Source organism: Bremia lactucae, linkage group LG10 (assembly GCF_004359215.1).
Source record: "Bremia lactucae strain SF5 linkage group LG10, whole genome shotgun sequence".
Classification (NCBI taxonomy): domain Eukaryota; phylum Oomycota; class Peronosporomycetes; order Peronosporales; family Peronosporaceae; genus Bremia; species Bremia lactucae.
Genome location: NC_090619.1, coordinates 6,239,139 through 6,260,459, shown reverse-complemented (window position 1 = coordinate 6,260,459; position 21,321 = coordinate 6,239,139). Strand labels below are relative to the sequence as shown.

The window sequence follows — 21,321 nt, the reverse complement described above, 5'->3', positions numbered from 1 at the left end:
CTAAAAGGGCAACCTGTTTTCCTTGATTTCTGTGCAGGCCTTGCACCATGTCCCTCATACTTGTAGACCCATGATGTTTGCAGCCAAAAATAATGCTCTTCATTGGCTGTCCACACCCTTTCCATACCTTTCTGAGCAAATACTGCAAATATCGTATTGTTCAGCTTCAGAGTGAGCTTGAAGAGCTTCTTTTGCTATCGCAATTGATCGGTATGTTTCTTCAGCGGAGCAAGAGGCACGGTGAAAGAAAAACATGGATTTATATTTAAATTTGAATTTGAGAAAGGAGCGTCAATCTTGACCTTCATCTCCATCAATAAATTCTTTGACCACAAAATTTCGTGAATGCACAACGAAAGTACCACATATTCAGCTTCAGCAGTACTTAGTGATACAGTGATCTGAAGCTTCGACTTGACTATAACTGGAGAGTCATTGACCATCACCATGACTCCAGCTGTCGAACGTCGAATATCTTTGTCACTTCCCCAATCTGCGTCACTAAATGCACTCAGCTTCAGGTCGCCAGGCTTGCTTCGATAACAAATTCCGTTTGATGCAGTCGACTTGTGTTAAACAAGCTACTTCAGGGGCGTGTGAGCCAGCCAATCATGGATTTGAGAAAATCAGGGACATCTGCTAAATCTACATAGAAATTAGAAAAACCCCTGAACTCCGGTGGGATAATAAAAACTCCGGTGGGAATAATATCTCCCTAAAAGAATGTTGTGTTTATGAAGTAGCCAACTTATTATCGACATAAAATAAGAGAATATTGTGCTAGTTGTCTTCCAATTTAGTAACATATAATGGGGAATGCTCTGGGCACTAAGAAGACCGTGAAGGAACAGTTGCGTGAAAACAAGCGTGAGATAAGTCGCGCCGTACGGCAGCTGGACCGAGAGCGCAACAATCTGCAGCTTCAAGAAAAGAAGCTTATTGTCGAGATCAAAAAGATGGCCAAGCAGGGCCAAATTGCCAGCGTCAAGATCATGGCAAAGGACTTGGTGCGTACGCGACAACATGTCGCGAAATTTTACACAATGCGCTCGCAGCTGCAGGCAGTGTCACTTCGTCTCGAGACCGCAAAATCAGCTGAAGCCATGACCTCAGCGCTGCAGGGCACCACCACGGCAATGAAGTCGATGGCCGCTACAATGAACTTGCCTCGACTCAATCAAATTATGATGGAGTATGCAAAGGAGAGCGAGAAGATGGAGGTGAATCAGGAAATGATAGGTGATACCATCGACGACGTCATGGACGCTGACCAGGACGAAGAAGAGGAGGACAAGATCGTTGGACAAGTGCTAGATGAAATTGGCATCGACATGTCCGGGGCCGTTCCCGAGGCGCCAACGGTTTATGCAGCACCTGCCGAAGCAGCAGCCAAAGTGGTTTCAGCTGCAATTTCACCACCTGCGCCTGTGGCAGCTGGAGGCGATGCGACGGATTCAGCCATGAGCGACCTTGAAGCCAGGCTGAATAATCTCCGACGGTCCTGAGGATTAGAAAGAAACTAGAGAAGCAGCAAGTTTGTATCCATTAATGTAGGTGACAAGCTATTAGTCGAGTAGTAGTGAGAGATCACAAGACTAATACGCGTGTGTATAAGCAAGACGAACAAGTCACATTATCTATGCCTCCCTCGTTTGTTATCCGATATCAGGAATAATAAGCAGACTCTTGGGAATGAGACAGAAGTGAAGCGCAAAGTAGACGAACCGATGACATAAGTACGACTTGTCTTCAAACTCCTGAAAGACCTCGGGGTGGTGGAAGAACGTGTGCGAAAAGATGCGGTACAAGCGGCGTGAGACGGACTGAAAGTATTGCGTTGCGTTGGAGCTAATGCTGACGCGCGACGGAAAGACGCGGCTGCTCGTGAGCAGCGTATTGACGTTGTCCATGGTGTGAACAATGTACTCGAACGCACAGCACTCCTTTGGCGACTTGTGAGCCGCGCAGAGAAATACCCATTCGTCTGTGGCTTTCATCACAGGGCAAGAATCATTTGTACAAGATCCGTCAAGCCGTGCAACCAAAACATTTAGTTCTTTCATCACTTGGCGCAGATGCTCGTACTGCCACAAGTACGTGTCGTGGTCGTCAGGCACGTCGTAGATTTGGGACAGCGCGGTCGGATCTGCGCGAATTAGACGTTGAATGAGCTGCTCAACCTCAAAAGCACCTCCAGTTTCAGCAACTCGCCCGCCAGCGGTCTCTTCCCATGCAAAAAACTCGCCATTGCGGCTCCCTGGCAGGTTCTTCCCTACTACAAGCGTCGTCATACGTCGTTTCCGAAAGAAACGTGGTTTGTGTAAGTCACACGAAAGTTACATTTCGTGTTCCTTTAAAATTCCCCTTAACCGAATGTTGCTCGAAGGATCTCTCTTTTCAAGGGACGAAGCCCCAGTTGCGTTCAAATCGCCCCATGGAGCGGCGACAACGCGCGGATGACGCGGATGGACGATGTCGGCGCAGTCGTAGCTTCAGTCCCGTGTCCTCACGGCTTCGTTACCAGCTGCGTAGACGTCATACACGTCCTTCTTCTCAGTCCAGAACCCCGCACCGACGTCGGCGCCGTGTTGCCAAGGACGCACACGAACATGAAACTCGCAGTCGAAGCCGCGTCCGCTCTCACCACGGCAGTCGCTCTTCAAAGCGAAGAACAGGTGTGGAATGTAATTGTTTGCGCAATCCATACATTCATTTGACCTATGTATTGCCTGCTATGTCCTGTAGACTCGAGAGCGCCACGATCTAGATCCCGATCTAGGTCTCGATCTGGGACCCGAAAACGTAAAAAGTCAATTACTGCGTCGCACGCAGGGTCCAGCGGAAGCCATCACCATCGCCAGCGGTGCGTGTTATCTTCGAATGCGATCGTAACCAACCCTTGGACTTGATTTGCGTGTCATTCCTTCAGATACAGTGGTCGAAAGCGCTCTTCACGTGCGGAGAGTCACGGCCGTGAACGCCGCCGAAGCATCCGAAAAAAACGCCACCGTGATTTGCGTGGCAAGAAGAAAATGCGGCATTCGCGGCGACATGTTTCGTACCACGACCGGGAGCCGCTGCCGCCCCCAGTACCGGCATCGCCACGAGACGGCACGGAAGATAGCGCAGCTCATGACGACACGGTGGGCAGTTTTGATGGCAAACCTGGCGAGTATATCGCGAATCGGTACAAGATTATCCGTGAAGCAGGCTTGGGCACGTTTGGCCGCGTGCTCGAGTGTCTCGACAAGCAACGTAACATCGTCGTGGCCATTAAAGTTGTTCGGAAAGTCGACAAGTACACGGATTCCGCCAAGATCGAGGCTGCGATTTTGCAAGATGTGAATGACAAGGACAAGAACAATACGTCGCTGTGTGTGCGGATGTTCAAGTGGTTTGAATACAGAGGCCACGTGTGTATGGTCTTTGAGCGTCTAGGCTGCTCGTTGTACGACTATTTGAAGAACCACGACTACAAACCGTTTCCGCTGCACTGTATTCGCGCGTATGCATGGCAATTACTGACGTCACTCGAGTCGATTCATAGTATTCGACTTATTCACACGGATCTCAAGCCCGAGAACATTTTGCTTGTAGATGACGAAGAAGAAAGGTTTTCGTGTGATTCGTCGTCGCCGTCGTCAACGTCGTCGTATAGATCTCCGGATGGGACGTCAGGGCGCGAGCAGTGGTCGAACGGCCGGCAATGGAAGAAACGCGAGCGCGACTTGTCGGACGTAGATTCTGGACGATTTTCGCTGCGCCCTCCTGCGAATAACGCCGTCAAGCTCATTGATTTCGGTGGCGCCACGTATGATGACGAGTCCAAAAGTTCGGTCATCAATACGCGTCAGTACCGTTCACCTGAGGTCATTCTTGGGCTCGGCTGGAGTTACCCGTCCGATATTTGGTCGGCTGGATGTATCATTGCAGAACTCTATCTTGGCGAGCTCTTGTTTGCTACGCATGAGAATTTGGAGCACCTTGCTCTTATTGAACGCTGTATCAACCCTCTTCCTGTAAAAATGGTGGCCCAGGCCTCTAAAAATTCCGTCTCAGCCAGTTATTTTCACCGCGGGCGACTGAATTGGCCAGCTGGTTCGTCGAGCGATGAAAGCATCGACCACGTGCGGCGAATGCGATCGCTGGCAGACTTGATTTCTCCCGAGGACGCGAAGAGTGGGTTGTTAGAGCTGTTGCAGCTGATGCTGGTCTTGGATCCGGAGAAACGAGTGACTGCGAAGGAAGCTCTCCGCACACCTTTTTTTGACGAGTTTTCGTATCGCAACATCGTGCGACCTGGCCGCAATGGTTAAATATGGTAAGTACGTCACAAAACCAACTAGCAAATAGGGGAGAAGAGATAACTGGTTAAGTAATAGCACGTAGAAGTGGTTAAACCGGGTAAGCGAGCGAGATACATAGATCCAAGTCGATTTGCGTTTTGTTTGATTTTTTGGAGCCTTTGTGACAAAGTTGGGAAACTATTTAAAGGTGCACAGAAAAGTACTTTGATGTGCATGTATAGCCAGGAGATAGATCGCCTGATGAACAAACAGAAGAAAACAGGATAAAAGGTCTTCAAGTGAAATAAACCCGCCGCCACTATTGAGAAATGTGTCATGAAAATCCGTTTGACAAGCATTGCGAGTCTACGCGGGGAAAGAAACATGCATCGTTTTATGATCGATGCAGCAAAGCAGAAGAGACAACAGAATTTGTTGAGTTTCATTTTTTAAGATTCCCTCTTAGTTTGATTAGCTTCGGTCCAAGTCAGAGTATAACTTCTTCATTGTTATCAAGGCAGTCATTTAAGAGCACCACTATTGCGCTTTGAAACGATGACAGACCGCTTAGTGCTTATGAAAATTTGCAATGAAAGGTACACTGCTAGAAATCGAGTATGGCAGTCTAACAAGTTCCTCCTACCGAAAGCCCAGCCCAGTGACATGTTATCAAGCTTAAGCGTACGAATGTTATATCAAGTCGACGTTGCAGATCTTATCCCTTATCCCTTACTACTTAGTAACCTTTAATACTTTATAACTTTTATAACTTAATGTCATCGATCCTATCGGGATGCCATTTACGTAAATTTAAGAAGAGTTCAAGGAAAATTTTAGGTAACAGAAGTAGAGTTTCATTACATGGTGACAAAAGTGAAAGAAAATATTGGGAAATGGAGGGACGGATTGGCAGAAACCATCATAAATGCAGGATCAAGGGTGCTTTGCAAAGTGCTACCATGACGGAGATCAAGATGCGTTTTGCGAGCTACATTAATAGCAGTGAAGTGCTCAATGTTTAATAATGTCAAGCGCAGAAGAAAAATTACAAAATTCCTGAAGCTTCTCTGCCTTTGAAATACGACCATTTCCTCTCCTCTGGCGCCTCCTCATCCAGCTCCTCAGCATACTGCGCAAAGAAACCTGCACGTCAGTTTCTACATTTAGCAACCATTCCTGGAAAACACACCGGTCATCTAGGCCCTTTTGTTGTTCCGATAATAGAATCCCAGTTGAGCACCAGTCTTTTTTAAAAAACACGCAATTTCCTAGCATGCCGGATGAAAAGGGCGACAGCTTCTCTGATCCGTCCGCATTTGCTGTGAAGGCAAGAGTAAAGTGGGTTTAAAGACATGACAGTTACTATAGGAAATAGCATTTAATTCTTAACAGGAGACCTTTCCCCCCAACTTGCTGTTGCGAAATTGTTTTTTCTGAAGACATTCTGTAAAAGAGACCTGGGAAGTGGTTAAGCTTATCAGCCATGCATCTCTCCAAAAAAAACCCAGCAAACTTGCTTATCCGATTTATCCATGTTAAAGACATCACAGAGACTGTTTTTTCTTGCGATTGTGGCCCGCATACCAGGAAGAGCAACTTTAATTGCTTCAATGTCGACAAAAACTTTCACCATGAATCCGAAGAGAATTTAGCTGGTGTTGCTGCTCGAACTTGTGCAGCTAGCCAGCAAAAATTCAATTGCATCATCTGGAACATTGAGGCTCCATGCAAAGGTTTTGGCTTTCACCTTGATGAATTTATTAAACAGGGCCACTCCACCCGACTCCGACACTGAAGGACCCAGAAATGCAACAGTCTCCTCCACAACAGGGGGTTGGACAATTCGGGGCCGTTTGGCACTGAGCCCCATCAGATTGATAGCCTCGAACTGATCAATTTCTTACGATGTAGCTGATTGTAGCCTAGATGTTTCCATTAGGGAGGTTTAGCCGCTCTTTTGACAAGAAGCCAACATGGTCTGGCTCATCTTTTGATCTGCCGCTTTCTTTCGGCAGATTCCAGGTTTCTGATTGTAGGTGAGGCGGACCTGAGACTTAACGAATTTTATCTGTTAATTATTATGACTTGTTTAGAGTTAAAATCACCTATCAGCATGCTGATCCTTGTTACATTCCAGCTGTAACGCTTTCTAATAAACAAAAGACTATTGTGATGCTATCAATATTTAGATCTTTGTAATGATATTTTCCGCTACTTTACTCTATCGGATTTTCCTGCCGCCTGGGCTATATAATAGCAGAGGAATGACTGAATTTACGTAAGGCTGCTGCCGTTGCCACTTCTTGCAGAATTTATCAAGGGCTTCCGCCACTTCGCTCTTCATGCGGATGGGATAGATCGTAACAAACCGGATCTTCATCATGATGAAAGTCACGATATACTAAAAACCGGACTTCGACGCTGGATTGATCGGTCCAATCACGTCTAAGCACACGATACTATCCGACCGTGCACTCTCCCTAGCTTCAAAGCTGCTTTATTTGTGTGGAGGGTCTTCTTAACTTGCTCAGCTGCTGCGCACACCTTGCACACACCTTCTGCTTCTGGTACAGCACCGTTGGTTCGGCCGTCTTTAATCATCTCGCTAACCGTTCTATACGATGTGTGGCCGAGACGTCTGTGCCACACTCCAACTTCGCCAGTTGCCACGTGACATTCTTATTCGGCATCCGTATTGAGATAGATAAAGTTTTTTTTTATCTTCGAGCCTGTTGCCACAGGCTTTCCTTTGAGCTTGACGATGCAGTTGTCTTCAGTAATCTCGACGGACATGCCACGCGTAGTCGCGGCTGTCACGGAAAACAAATTCTCATTTAAGTCTTCCACGTGAAGCGTCTTCTCTAAGCGTGCATTTATCCATGGTCGACCGGTCCACACGCGAAATTGGTCATTACGCGAGACTGCCGAGCTAAGAGAGACAAGTCGAGTGACGACGAATAATCAAACGTTGCTTTTTTCACAGCAGAGACGGCTTCAAGCGGCACAGGGGTTATAGATAGCGGGGCTTTGACTCAAATGTGTAAGGACCGCGAATCGTTTGAGGAGTACAAGGCGACAAAAAAATCGCAGGGTGTATTCAGCGCAAAGAAGAGCGCCCAACTGAAGGTTCTTGGACACGGAACTGGAGTACTTAAAGGACGTCCCAGACGGTACGCTGCTTTTTATACTGCCGCTTTTGATTCTTGCTGCTTGTTAGCAGCGCCGTAGCTTCCTCGATGCACGTCAACTCCTTCTGACGGACTTCTTGAGCAATTAAATTTCCCCAGAGGCTAAACGAAGCAATCGACATTCGAAACGCTTGTATGAGGCTTTCGTAGCAAGCGGGTAAACTTCGCAGCATCGCCGCGCCAATGCCTTCCTCGCTTGGCCCGCAATTCGCGCTCTTCATCTCCGTAGCCATTTTTTTTAACGTCATAACGTGCTCGCTGATATTTGGCTATGCATTCCGAGAAGGCGCAAACTTCTCCTGATCCATGGTCGGTTCGCCATATCCTGGGTGCGATAAAACTTCTCAAGTGTCACCCACACCTCCTGTACACTTGTTGTAGTTACAACGTGCATGAGCTGCGACTCGCTGAGGTTGAGAACGAGCGCCACGTGCGCCTGCTGCTCCGTCGACTTTGACACGGGAGCTTCGCCGGTGATCGCTTCCCACAGTCCGTTTGACATGAGATACATCCTCATCTTAAAACTTCGCAAGGCATAGTTGCTTTTTCAAAGGGTTGGACCTTGACACTTGAATCGTTGTTTGGTCACATAATCTAGATAAGATCTATGCTTGCAGAGTTGTTATTTGTGGCCGAGACTGTAAAACTAAAAGTGAGTATATCAATTGAGTGTGTTATTTGTGAGTGAATTGATTCATGTCCATTCATTCCTACAAAACGTTGCTAGCCATCCATTCCTCACGACCATTGGTTTGTGACCACGTTACTTTCCTTATGTTGTAAGTCACAGCACAAAAACGGGGGATGTCACAATCTGGTAGGATAGCGCTGATGGACCCCAAACATCAGTTCCCTATAGGCTTAATCTTCCGAACATTGGCGAAGCTCGAACCCGGGACCTCTCGCATGATGGTGCCACATCTTACCGACTGAGCTACAACGTGATTGAGATGTACATTTACTTCTTCTTCCCTTGAACCATACACATTGCATACAAACACGCAATCAAAGTATGCAAATAAAGCTATCCTTTCAAACACAAACGAATTTACAGTTGCAACACACCTTCAATACATGTCTCAATCTACTCGTCTTATTCGAGTGGTGGACCTTCGGCTCTGTCTGTGTATCGCGCAGCCGCCGGCAGCTGACTCCACAGTGTGATTAGTCATCAGACTGTGATCTTGTGCAGTCTTACTAACGACCGTACCACAAACGAGGCCATCGCACTCACTCGTAGTACATCCACACGCTTGTGGACACTCCAAGACGTTCATTAGATGGATATCTGATGAACAAGTGGCAGGCATATTTACGGACCGATGCTGCGAGCTGATTCTTGGCTCATACTCTCTGAGCCAAGGTAAACCTAGGATGACATCATCAAACTGTAAATCTTTTAACGTGTAGTGAAATCTGACTACGCGACTCATCACTGATATCGATGCGCCTATCGCTAGACGCATCGCCATCGTCGTTGGAGGGATGATGCGCTCACCATATTTGAGCCTACAACCCTTTAGCGACTGGCGTTGAATAAAGTTGTTCGACGCCCCACAGTCCACTAGGGCTCTAAGTTACAAATCATTTGTCACTTTTAACTTCAAGATGATGAGGGATACCTCATCGCCAGGTGCAGAGACACATCATGATTGTGTGTCTGGAGCAACTTTCGTCAAGAGATTTGCGAATTCTCATGAGGTAGCTGGATCAGAAGGGCGTCGCGCCCCTACTCACCCTGACCGTTTTTCGACGGTCCGCCTCGCTGTTGCGATTTCGTAACAATATCGGACCCGCAACCGTTGCCCTTTTTGGCATTCGGTCCATAATTACGTTCAGTCCCTCTCGGTACTGGGCGTGGGGCACTACACTCATGAGCGTAGTGTCATAACTTTTGACAGCGATTGCATTTCTGCAATCGCTTATTGCTCAAAAAGCGAGGTTTCTCGCTTTCGACATAAGAGAGGTCCATAGGTTCTGGACCTCCGAGCTCGTGTCGTCTTGGAGGATGATACGATGACGAACTAGCTTGAGCCTGTCTCAAGCTAAAGCCCTTCTGTTCCGCAACGGATATTGCTTCTTCAAGCGTATCCAGTTCCAAGCGGAACAGGTGGGTCTTTACGGGACCATCCGTAAGACCTTGCATGAACACCGTAATCAACATGTGTCATGCACTGGGTTGTTTGTGATCCACTTCGCTAAGAGTCGTATGTGCTGGGCAAAAGCGTGGTCATCACGCTTGCCTTGCTTGTGTTTCAGAAGCTTTGATCGATCTCTGAATTCAGCCCCAGGCGGTTCAAATGTCTGTTGGAGCCGGGCTTCCAAAGACGTAGTGACCCAAAGACATATCGGTAAGGCCTAGTGCCCAAGTTTCACGACCTGCCAAATTTGACTGAGCAAATGCGACTTGCATTTGCTCGACGACGATGTGACGAGGCCTTATGGCGTCGTAGAATTCGACATACCATCTTAAGAGGGAGTCTTCTTCGACTCCCATATACTTAGATATATTGTTCTTATCTATTAAAATAATTTAAGGTTTCGAGACGACGCGTGTACGTCAGCCCAGGTACAGCGGTATGTACCTGTTGTAACCTCAACCGTTCTGCCTGTTAAGAGCCTTGATGATTAAGCAAGGCTTCTTCTCCTTCACCTGGTCAAGGTCATGTTGTATGAACTTGGCAATGGCTAAATGGAGGGAATATCTGTCTAAATCGAACAGCATGGCCAAGATGGCATCATTCCCTACGGTCGAATTCATTCGTTCGACCGCACTCCTTTCGATGTCACATAGAAAGGAGAAGCTATCACGCGAAACGTGATGCGTATCTCCATTATCATCTAACACATCCATTTAGATGATAACTTCGCCGTCCTTGGACATACAAAGGAGTACGGTCGAACGAAGCAATCCGACCGTACGCAATCAAGCCACTTTGCACTGCCTCAGTGCGAGTGGTGCCTCACGTCACTTCTCGTACACTACATACATGCTTGCGAAGTTCGTCAATAGGGAAGCCTAGTGCTTTATTTCGTGCTCCGTTACAGCCTCTGCCTGTTCCGGGAGAGTGTTAACAGTATGTATCTTAGGACTTTGTCACAACATTCCCCGAAGACGCTCCCAAGAATAATGGCATTCTTACGTTTGTTGATCGTTTCAGCAAGATGAATTATCTTGCTGCAATCCCGGAGTCGATCACAGCCGAAGGCTGTGATCGTGTCTGTATTGACACGAATTTTTGATCCCATGGGTTACCCCGTGAACTGGTGTCGGATCGAGACTCCTGGTTCACGGCGGAGTTTTGGCAATCTGTATTTAAATTAGTTGAAAATGTCAACTTCTGACCATCCTGAAACAGATGGTCTGACAAAACGTTCAATCCGTATCGTCGTAGAGATACTTCGCGGATAGTCCACTCGGTCGCGAGTTGGAGCGAATTCTTGCCGATCGCAAATTTTGCCACCAATAATTCGGTGCATGCTTTAACAAAGCATAATCCGTTTTTCGTGGTTAGCCTACGCCATCTGCGCATACTCATTCGAAAGTGACTCTTATTCACTGAAGAGGAGAATGATATCTCCGCAGCTCGCACCGGGAGCACTGAAGATCTTTAAAACCCAGTCAGCAGGAAAAATTCCACTGGCTCGAGGAGCAGTGGTCCGTTTTGCGCAAGATTCATTCGCCGATGCGGTGGACCGACCGAATCCGAACGCTGATACGAGTGGAAGAGCAAATGTTCTTTTATACAAAGTTAACCATCTAGTCGTACTGACTACGGTGAATCTACTCAAACATTAAGTGACAAATGTAAGCAGCACTAAATTACCGTCCGGCCTGTTCCAGGTATCGTAACGCCAATGCAATGCATACACGATCGAGCTGCATCACAGGATGTGTACGCATCCTACCTCTTACGTTGGACGTCTTACCGCACTTGCGCATAGGTTCCAGCTGCTCGCGGGGAACACCGTTGACCGTCATCGCTAACTCGCGACGACGGGATTTCGTGATCAACGTCCTCCCGTATATACCAAACGACTGATTGAAGTCACGGTGATGACTTCAGGATCGGCGAATGAGGCGAAACGGATTTTCTCCCCTCCACATCCGTTGACGATTCGAGTGATGAGAAGCGTTTCCTTGTAGAAAGCTTCTTGAATCACTGTGGGATGAAGGGGGTTCCAACGAGTTAAATCGCTCGTTGGCGAGGGTATCCACTCTCGCATGATAGATGGGAACATCGTTGTCAACTAATGATGGATGTTCCGGGTCTCGTTTGACAGTACGACGAGACCCATCCTCTTCTACACAGTGTCCGTCCGAGAACAAGTGCTTCCTGTGCTCGTAAAAAGATTGAAGGTTCTTAATCTCTTCGCGCATCTCATGAGAGATGAGCATCCTCCAATGAGGGTCTTTAAGGGAGTATGCCTCCTTAGAGGCATTACCTCAATTACCTGCACCCTTAAACGGCATGGACATGAGTCCCCCACCGAGAGGCAAGGTAACCCTGCCCCTCTAGTCAAACGGTGAAGCTTGTAGCGTGCTCCGACTACAACCCGTTTTCGGACCGGTCACGGAAAGCATCATGTTTGTGAAGCCAGGCCTCGCGGCCTAACATTTGGTGATATTGAAAATATTAAGTCAAAATCAATAAATCGTAATCATTCTTTTGATTTTATTGGAAATAATATTCATTTCTAGGTAAAAGTAATTTTGTAACGGACCCCCCGTTACACCACCCCCTCCCCTCTAAACCAACAGTCACTATAGTGACTGGTGAAGAGTGACAGAGAGTACTATAGTGTATTTCTCTGTAAAATTTTGTCATTGATGGTTTTTAATTCAATTCAAACATTTTGTGTACAAATAGTACCAAAGCCTGTGTGCGTAGTAGCCTGTGAGACCGCAAAGCTAGCAAGTACACGACTAAGTGTAGCTGCTAGTGATGCAAATGTTTCAGTAGACTCTCAACTGCGAGGATCGTATCTATTATTGACCCGCAATGGACCCAATGATCACCACGGGGTTGGCATCTTCTACGCACGAAGCTGTGACTTCTGCCGCCATTGCGGACCTTCTATCACTAAATCAGACTTCAGTTACAAAATTACTTTTACCTAGAAATAATATTCATTTCTAGGTAAAAGTAATTTTGTAACGGACCCCCCGTTACACCACCCCCTCCCCTCTAAACCAACAGTCACTATAGTGACTGGTGAAGAGTGACAGAGAGTACTATAGTGTATTTCTCTGTAAAATTTTGTCATTGATGGTTTTTAATTCAATTCAAACATTTTGTGTACAAATAGTACCAAAGCCTGTGTGCGTAGTAGCCTGTGAGACCGCAAAGCTAGCAAGTACACGACTAAGTGTAGCTGCTAGTGATGTAAATGTTTCAGTAGACTCAACTGCGAGGATCGTATCCATTATTGACCCGCAATGGACCCAATGATCACCACGGGGTTGGCATCTTCTACGCACGAAGCTGTGACTTCTGCCGCCATTGCGGACCTTCTCTCACTAAATCAGACTTCAGTGGTCCAATGTCCGCACACAGACGAGCTAGCGCGTGCCCTAGCTGTCGTTTCGCAATGTTACAGCGTCCCCGTGCCTTCCAGCGCGGCATCCACCATCTCAAAGGCGCTCACCGAGTCGGCGTAATCGTCCGACTCGGTGACCACTGTTAAGGTCTCCGGTTTGCTCGGGGCCGAGTCCGTCAAACGTAAGGGTTCTGTCGTCACTACCAAAGAGGAAATGGCGAATTTGTTTAACTCGTCTGAACCTTTTGGTGTGGAGTTTAGTCATGTTGTGGTGACTCCATGGACTGCGACAACTCTGGTGATGCCAAACGCTTCACCCTGAGCTAAGACTTCTTAGCTACTTATAATCTTCCTGTGCACGTCAGTGTATGTAAAGTAATCGGGCATTTCACCTGGAATGTGGTAATTGCGAAGTTCTACTTAAACACGGCCTCCTAATGCACGCATAAATCGAAAAATGGCCATTGAGCCTATCGCTTCCAGGCCATCGTGCTGAAGGTCCAACAGGTCGACGGCCTTGCGACACTGAAGCCAGAGGTTGCCCATCCCAAGCTTGGCGATTTTTGTAAAATTTGTAAATTAAACCATTTTAATAGTTCAACCTGTTTTGATGCAAAGCAGTATTTTTCCTTTGAGTTCGCAATGTGGCTGGATATTCCCAAGAGAGAAACATATTTACCAATCGAAAGCCGCCATATCCAAAAACGCTTTAAATCATTTGTATCCCACAAACCATTATGATGGATCAGCTGAAGCAACAGAGCAAGAAGGCGAGTGACAAGCTGGACAGTATTGCGAAAGTCGCACAGCGGGAGCTAAACAAGACTAGCAAGATGGCTGGTGAAAAGCTTGACGATATCGCGAAAATTACACAACGGGAGTTGGAAGAGACTGGCAAGAAAGCTCAAAAGAGTATCGACACGGCTCAGAAGAGTATCAACAAGGCTACAAAGCAAGGCAAAAAGGCTTCCGAGAGCGCAAAAGAGTCGGCTAAGGAGGCTTTTCATATCGACGTGAAAGTGATTAAGAATGATAAGAAAAAGAAGGCCAAGCCGCGCCGCAAAGACTCTAACAGTAGCGAGGAGGATGGTTTATTGGATGACATCGGCGATGAGTTTGACGAGCTCACGCTCAACCAGCGCGCGCTAGGCGCGTTGGGTTGCTACATGCTCAGCGGCTTCCTAGCCTTCTTAGCTACATTAGTTTTGTTCACGAGCGTGCACCACGTGCGTCTGTATTCACTTCTCTACTCTCTTAGTAACGTTGCAACGTTCTGCAGCCTACTTTTCATCATGGGTCAGGACCGCTTACAAAAGCGCATGCTATCGCGAAAGCGCAGTATCACGGGCCGAGCCTGGATGGGCTCGCTGGCGCTTACGATTATCGTGGCGTTTCTTTGGCATTCGCATTGGTTCATCGTCATCTTGCTCCTGCTGGTGCAATTTGGCAGCATGATATGGTACAGCGCAACGTACATACCTTTTGGCCGCAAGTTTGTGCACAAGTACATGGCGAGAAGAGTCATTCTCGTGGATGCTCTGGATGGCAAGATCGACGGCAAATAGGCGCGTGCAACTTTTCAGCTTTTTTTGTGTGACACACGTTTATAAAGTCAACGTACGATTAATTGTTTTTAATTGTTATATTTGCGAGTTGAAGTATGAATTACAAATGGTCTTCTAGCCACGCCACGAGATCTTGCACCACAGCGTCGCGAATGCGAGGCGGTTCACTCGCCAAGTCATGGTGTCCTCCTTCATAAATCTTAAACGTCTTGTCAGTGCTTTGCGTCTTAATGTGAAGCGCTGCAGAGCCCTTGACACTACAGACTCGATCGGCGGTACCGTGTTGAAGCAAATACGGCGTTTTAATGAGCTGCAATTTGTCTTGAATGCTCGTGATACCTTCGAGCAACGCAAGTCCGGTTCCAATTCGCATTTTACCGGGATAGTACAGTGGATCCGCGTATTTGTCTGCGTCAACAATTGCTGCCACCTCTGGAGAGCTATTTTTCCCATTATTTGCCTTCACGAGAGGGAGCTTTGGCATAAACTCTTGCAGTAGCCGGCCAATACGCTCCACCACAAGCGAGGGCCGTGAAGCCTCGTGAATTTCCGTCGGTGGACAGAGGATGACGGCGCCTTGGACAAACTCTGAGCCGCATTTGCTAAGCGCATGCAAGATAATGAGTCCACCTAATGACCTGATAATTCAGCAGCACGGAAACAGCATATATAAACGTATCCTTTTTTTTAACAAGCTTGAGCTACGTACGCGCCTAGTAGGAAAACCTTCTTGTCTGGATACTTTGCTTTCACCAATTCTACAAAGGCAATGGCATCGTCCACTAGCTTTTCAACACTAGAAAAGTAGCCGTGCCGACCATCGCTACGGCCCATCCCCTCGTGGTCTACGCCGGCCACTAGAAACCCGTGCTGCAACACCTCCACCATAAATTTATTGCTGCGGGCACTATGCGAGTTGACCCCATGGAGGACGACCACGATAGCCTTGCTGTCTTTTGCGCTATCTAAGTGCCGAGGCAGCCAGAAGCGGTAGAATAGACGAATAGTCTCTCCGTTATATCGAGGACGCTCCAATAAGCCCGTCTCTTCGTTGCCCACACGGACATGTGTCAGCAGAAACTCTTGGTGCGAGGCAGAGTGTGGGGCCCCTCGACGAGGATTGTGGCGATCGATTCCAGGACCGAAAATCATCACGAGCGTCGTAATACTCATGGATAGGAAGCCTATGAGAACCACGATCGCGAGGAAGGCCCCACTGTAGCTCCACATTGCGTCTGGTGCGTTCGAAGATGATAGACATCAGACGAATGACGCTCTAATTGAGATAGTTTATCTGTAAGAGCATGCGGTCCGAATCCGAATGCCGTGTTTAAATTCCTTACGAGAGGTCCGACATGTGACATTTACGCTTTTTAAAAAGCTAGCGAAAAGAAAAAATCTCATTTCTAATAAAATCTATTTGTTGTCTCCTTGATTTATTAAATTAAGCTTGATTAAGAATTATATCTTTAATGATATCCTCGTACTCTGACATTCTGCAATTAGGAGCTAAGCGATATATGACTAGTCTAGACTGCAGCCACTTTGTGGACGAATAATTTCTTTGCGTTCCTCTCCAAAATGCGTTAAAATCTCGTATATCTTACTTAAACAGGAGAAACTATAATTAAAACGATGCATCCCATATCATCTTCTAATTTGGAATTTGATAATTTGACAATACTAAATCACGATATCCTTAATAATTCAAATTTGACGCGTGTCTAGTGGCAATTTTTCCTTTTTTTCGTCATGCCTGTCAAATATTATGTTTTCCTACACATCGCGTTCGTGATTTCAAGACTCACTGAAGGATCTGCCGCTTGTCGTCCCATGAACCCTCCGTCGTATCCCTTGCATGGCCCAGGCGGCATGGCTCCGCCTACAAGTAGTATCCCTGGCGTCCAACGTCCCGCCGGTGTTAGCAACCCCAATTACTTTACCGACAAGAAGAAGGGCGAAGTGAACGAACTCAAGAACGTAAGGATTCTTCTTATACTCATGCAAACGCATCCCTGAAATTTAATATTCCTCTAGCTCCTGCGTGAAGTAACTATAGAAAAAGACTTGAAACGCAAGCGCGAGATTATCAAAAAGGTTATTGCGTACATGACCCTCGGCATTGATGTCTCGCGACTCTTTAGCGAAATGGTCCTTTGCGTCGACACAAAAGACCTAATATCAAAAAAAATGGTCTACCTCTACTTAACAAACTATGCCCAAAAAAACTCCGAGCTTGCTATCATGTGCATCAATACGCTTTTAAACGACTGTCGAAACGAAGACCCCATGGTTCGTGGCTTGGCGCTTCGGTCGCTTTGTTCACTTCGTCTCGACTCAATACTGGAATACATTCACGATCCATTGCAAGCATCTTTGACGGACACTAGTGCCTATGTTCGTAAAACTGGGGTCATTGGAATCCTGAAAGTCTACTCGCTCAATCCCGAGATTATCAAAGAAAGTGACATGATCGATACCCTTTACAATATGATTCGAGATCGGGATCCGCAGGTCGTTTCCAATTGCCTCGTAGCACTCAACGAAATCATGGCGGATGAAGGTGGCATTGCAATCAATCAACCCATTGTCATGCACTTGCTAAGCCGCATCTCGGACTTTAACGAATGGGGTCAGTGTAACATTCTCGAGATTGTCGCCAAGTACAAACCCACGGGGCCTGACGAAGTATTTACGATCATGAATACTCTCGAACAGTGTCTCCGAGTGTCCAATAGTGCCGTCGTCTTGGGCACGGCCAAGTGTTTCTTCAATCTCACGCAAGCACGGGGCATGGAACCGATCCAGGACCAAGTGTTTGAACGCATGCGACAGCCGTTGCTAACACTCATGGCCGGAGGCAGTCACGAGATCAATTATTGTGTGCTGCATCACATTTTGCTGCTCGTGGGCAAGAAACAGCAGATTTTTAGTCGCGATTATCGCCAGTTTTACAATCGATACAATGAACCCACGCACGTCAAGTACGTGAAAATTGACATCTTGGCGCTGGTTGCAGATGGAGCGAATGTAGCGGATATTATCACGGAACTTAGCGAGTATGTCACGGACGTGGACCAAGAATTAGCGCGACGCGCGATCCGAGCGATTGCTAACATTGCTGGAAGTTCGAATCTTTTGGTCAATACCGTGCCTCCGCAGTATTTAGGTACGAACGTGCCTGACGCGTATGGCCAACAAGCTGCCGAGCAGCTCGTGGAACAAACGCAAGACCATATCTTGGATACCATGGTCGATTTTCTCGAGCTCGACCTTGATTACGTCCGAGACGAGAGCCTTATTGTGATGAAAGATTTGCTTCGAAAGTATCCGGACAAACGCCACGATGTTTTGCCAGTGCTTTGCCGCATTGTTGCGGCCGTGGTTCAGCCAGCAGCGAAAGCTGCAGTCGTGTGGATGCTTGGAGAGTACGGTCAAGACTTGCGTCGAGCGCCGTACGTGTTGGAAAAGCTGATTGAAGACTTTAACGACGAAGCGTCTCCTTCGGTGCTTTTGGAGCTCTTAGCGGCCACTATGAAGCTCTTTTTTAAACGACCTCCTGAGATGCAAAGTATGCTGGGAAGACTCCTGGGGTCAGCGATTAATGATTCGAACAATCAGGATGTACGGGACCGAGCATTGCTGTACTACCGTCTACTAGAGCAACAACCGACGGAGGAAGCAGCGGCAGTTGTGGCACAATTTAAGACGAACGAGACCGTGCGGGTATTTGCCGAATCGACTGAAACGGATTTAAAAGACAAGCTTTTTCAAGAGTTTAATTCGCTTGCGATCGTGTACAATAAGCCAAGCGAATTGTTTGTATCGTCAAGTCACTTGGCTGGCCCTGCTGTCCCACTTGACGACGACGACGTTGAGCAAGAGGACCATCAAGACGACGCAACTAGTGTGTCGCACATGAAACATCCACCACTTCAGCCGCAGGCGCCTCCCCGCGTTGCTGCTCCGCGTCCACAGCCGGAAGCCGCGCCTAGCATGGATCTACTTGACATGGATTTTGGAACCACTCCAAGTGCCACTGTTCCGCCGCAGCCAGCAGGTCCGACTCTGGCGTTAATTCCAACGCCCATCATGGATGCTGCGACGTTTCAAGGGCAGTGGGGCAGTCGACCTGTGGTTGCTGAAGTTGTACTGCAGCTGCCGACACTCGTTCCGCAGAACGAGCTGGAACAGGCCTTTGCAGCGCACGGAATCGTAACGATGGCGTCCGGGGACGTCGGACCGCAGTACAAGTTTTTCTTCTATGCGCAAGATACACAGGGCCGGTACTTTTTGTCCGAGACGCTTGTAGAGAAGGCCAGTCGAACACTCCAAGCTACGATTAAAGGCGTCGATGAAGTTTCAGGAGCGCAGTTTGCTGATGTGATGCGTCTGGTCTTGTTTGGAAGACCTAGTGACTGGTAATGAATGATGCACAATAAGGCAGCTGGTTAAATGTCAGAATACAAGCAAATTTTAAACTTAGTGGTGATTATAGTCCCGCGTAAATATAAAGTCGAGCTTGCCAAAGTGATTAAGTCTACATTCCGAATTTAATTGTACTGTAATCATTGTTTTCGCAGACCTTTCATATCTTCTTAAATATTCTTGGTCTCTTTGGCTAAAGAATCTCCCTAAAATTTCTATATAATTTCGAGCGCCCTACAAAAACTATTTTAAATATTAACCGAATGCTCGTTGCAAGTAAAGCAAGATTTGAGCAAAATTTAGAATTTAGACCAAAGCGGAAATGGAACCAAGCTGAAAATTGAAAAATTTCATATTGAATTATAAGCGCTTGCCAAGCTTATAGCTTAAAACCCAAAATTGATAGGCATTACTAGACCACTACGTGTGGAGATGAACGAGCAAAGGAATAACGTATCAAAAGTTTTGCTATCGTCTGACGCAAAAAAATTTCGAGCTACTATAGTCTCCCTATCTACAGCTCTCATGCTGACGTGTGTCTTTAAGCAAAATCGATCATCTTAAAGGCGCATTGTGCGTCGGGTATGAAAATTCTGGGCTGAACACGGCAAAACTAGATTGGCAGTTTTTTTACCTTACGTTGTTAATGCGAACTATACAACCACGGAAGTAAATAGCGTTTGATGAAAAAATTTAAAGCTTCCTTGACATTGTGAAAACCATTTCCAAGGTTGGCCAATTTTCTTGGTACTTGGGTAATTTGTCTGAGATTTCTTCTGTTGAAGTAATTTGTAATAATCGGGTTGGCGACGAGCAGCAATCGATTTGAATCGGATAGGTCATTATTCAATACAGCCATTGGGTTGTCGTCCGTGACGGCGACGGCGACGGCGTAAATAGATGTTATGAACGCGATCGCAACGAGCAAGATCACGTAAATTTTTCCAAACCCCATCGTTAATGTGAAAGCGGCTGGATGAATGTAAAAGTGAGACACCAGCAAGTTGCTGGCAATTTATTTTGCGAGCCGGACAGCCACACATCCCTTTTGGTATTGCCACACACCCTTCCCGTCTGTATTGAATAAAAAAACGTCACATAAAATATTTTCACTGTATGATTTTACTGCCTCGAAAAATCAACAGTAATATCTTTAGAGGCTTTGACCCCCCCCCAATTACATAAGGAAATCGCTATAGCCACACACCCTAATTATCTACATTACAGTTGTAATGGGTGTGACTGCCCCAGGGCACATTATAAATCGTGTTTTCGTTTGGCGATGTTAAATGTGCTGTTGTTAACAGGTGAGAAAAAGTTAATAAGTCATAAAAAGTGCGAAAAGAAAGAGCAGCAAATCGAGCACGAGAAGTTGAGCTGGAAATGAGCGACAAGGGTCGGAGGTGCGCTCTTGCGCATGCATGTTAGTTAGTCTTTGGAGGTCAAGCTAACGATAAATTTATTTTACTTTACTTCTGCCAACTTTTGCGGACGTGCACGCTTGCCTTTCAAATAGGCGAATCTTAGTGCTCTTTTTTGTACCCACCATGAGCGCAAGGAAGCCACATTTTCCAAATGTTTCAGCTTTTGTCGGCTTTCGCTATGTTGAAACGCATCTTGCTGTTAAAACAAAAAAAAATACGCAAATATTGCGAAGTCTTTTTGTAGGCCTTTCGAGCTGCTGAGGCTGGGAAGGCCAGCATAAAGGTTTCTCAATATATATTCTAGTCATCAACAAGCTGCTACCATTACGCTACTCTTCATAAATACAATGGTAGATAATTGTGAGGTGTCGCTATATCTGTTCCCAAATGAAATTTGGGGGGGTGCCAAAGTCTAAAAGGAGATCAAAAGACGCCTCTATAGAAATAATTGCTAATTTTGCGATATAGCGTTTTATGTTGTCATTTTAACCTTTAGGTGTGGCAATATGTGTGGCAACCCAATATTCTTAAGCCCAATCTTCAGATCTGCACATATGAAATCAAAGAAAGAGCGATTAGAAGCTGATCACATGAGAGGATTCGCACAATGATTGAGCGCAGCCGAATTTTTGTAAATGCTTTTGCATCAATTCTTCCAAAACTCTCGAACGTAATGCTTGTAATTAATCTCTACATCAAGACATTAGAACGATTGACGACTATGCTGGAGGACAAGCTCGAGCCCAAGAGTTTCCAGTGTAGGTTCCTCGGATATGCAGAGAACACAAAGGGCTATCGGTGTACGATCTAGCGTGAAGTTGATGGCATATAAAACACGGTGGCACCGGAAAGATTCTGTTGAAGGCGGGCACGTCTTAAAGCGGCCACA

General features: G+C 46.6%; 7 protein-coding genes across 7 annotated transcripts; 4 read left to right on the top strand and 3 right to left on the bottom strand.

The window, feature by feature from the left end:
- Positions 1-809: 809 nt before the first annotated feature.
- CCR75_002548 (uncharacterized protein) lies at positions 810-1,505 on the top strand (the record flags this gene model as incomplete). The annotated part of the gene is made up of 1 exon (XM_067960645.1): positions 810-1,505. One exon carries the CDS (start codon positions 810-812, stop codon positions 1,503-1,505), a length of 696 nt encoding a protein of 231 aa, XP_067818738.1.
- A 150-nt stretch (positions 1,506-1,655) lies between these two features.
- CCR75_002549 (uncharacterized protein) lies at positions 1,656-2,291 on the bottom strand (the record flags this gene model as incomplete). Its single annotated transcript, XM_067960646.1, has 1 exon — positions 1,656-2,291. The coding sequence occupies one exon, from the start codon at positions 2,289-2,291 to the stop codon at positions 1,656-1,658; it is 636 nt and encodes a 211-aa protein (XP_067818739.1).
- Positions 2,292-2,386: 95 nt separating this feature from the next.
- Positions 2,387-4,601, top strand: CCR75_002550 (uncharacterized protein). The gene is made up of 3 exons (XM_067960647.1): positions 2,387-2,675; positions 2,746-2,888; positions 2,930-4,601. The coding sequence occupies exons 1-3, from the start codon at positions 2,457-2,459 to the stop codon at positions 4,314-4,316; spliced, it is 1,749 nt and encodes a 582-aa protein (XP_067818775.1). The 5' UTR covers positions 2,387-2,456; the 3' UTR covers positions 4,317-4,601.
- Positions 4,602-5,934: 1,333 nt separating this feature from the next.
- CCR75_002551 (uncharacterized protein) lies at positions 5,935-6,156 on the bottom strand (the record flags this gene model as incomplete). Its single annotated transcript, XM_067960648.1, has 1 exon — positions 5,935-6,156. The coding sequence occupies one exon, from the start codon at positions 6,154-6,156 to the stop codon at positions 5,935-5,937; it is 222 nt and encodes a 73-aa protein (XP_067818774.1).
- Positions 6,157-13,752: 7,596 nt separating this feature from the next.
- CCR75_002552 (uncharacterized protein) lies at positions 13,753-14,580 on the top strand (the record flags this gene model as incomplete). Its single annotated transcript, XM_067960649.1, has 1 exon — positions 13,753-14,580. The coding sequence occupies one exon, from the start codon at positions 13,753-13,755 to the stop codon at positions 14,578-14,580; it is 828 nt and encodes a 275-aa protein (XP_067818773.1).
- CCR75_002553 (uncharacterized protein) lies at positions 13,784-15,816 on the bottom strand. The gene is made up of 2 exons (XM_067960650.1): positions 15,290-15,816; positions 13,784-15,218 (listed from the first exon to the last, which is right to left on the bottom strand). Exons 1-2 carry the CDS (start codon positions 15,808-15,810, stop codon positions 14,681-14,683), a joined length of 1,059 nt encoding a protein of 352 aa, XP_067819063.1. The 5' UTR covers positions 15,811-15,816; the 3' UTR covers positions 13,784-14,680.
- A 582-nt stretch (positions 15,817-16,398) lies between these two features.
- On the top strand, positions 16,399-19,065 carry CCR75_002554 (uncharacterized protein). Its single transcript, XM_067960651.1, has 2 exons — positions 16,399-16,560; positions 16,618-19,065. The coding sequence occupies exons 1-2, from the start codon at positions 16,414-16,416 to the stop codon at positions 19,003-19,005; spliced, it is 2,535 nt and encodes an 844-aa protein (XP_067819062.1). The 5' UTR covers positions 16,399-16,413; the 3' UTR covers positions 19,006-19,065.
- The last annotated feature ends 2,256 nt before the right edge of the window (positions 19,066-21,321 follow it).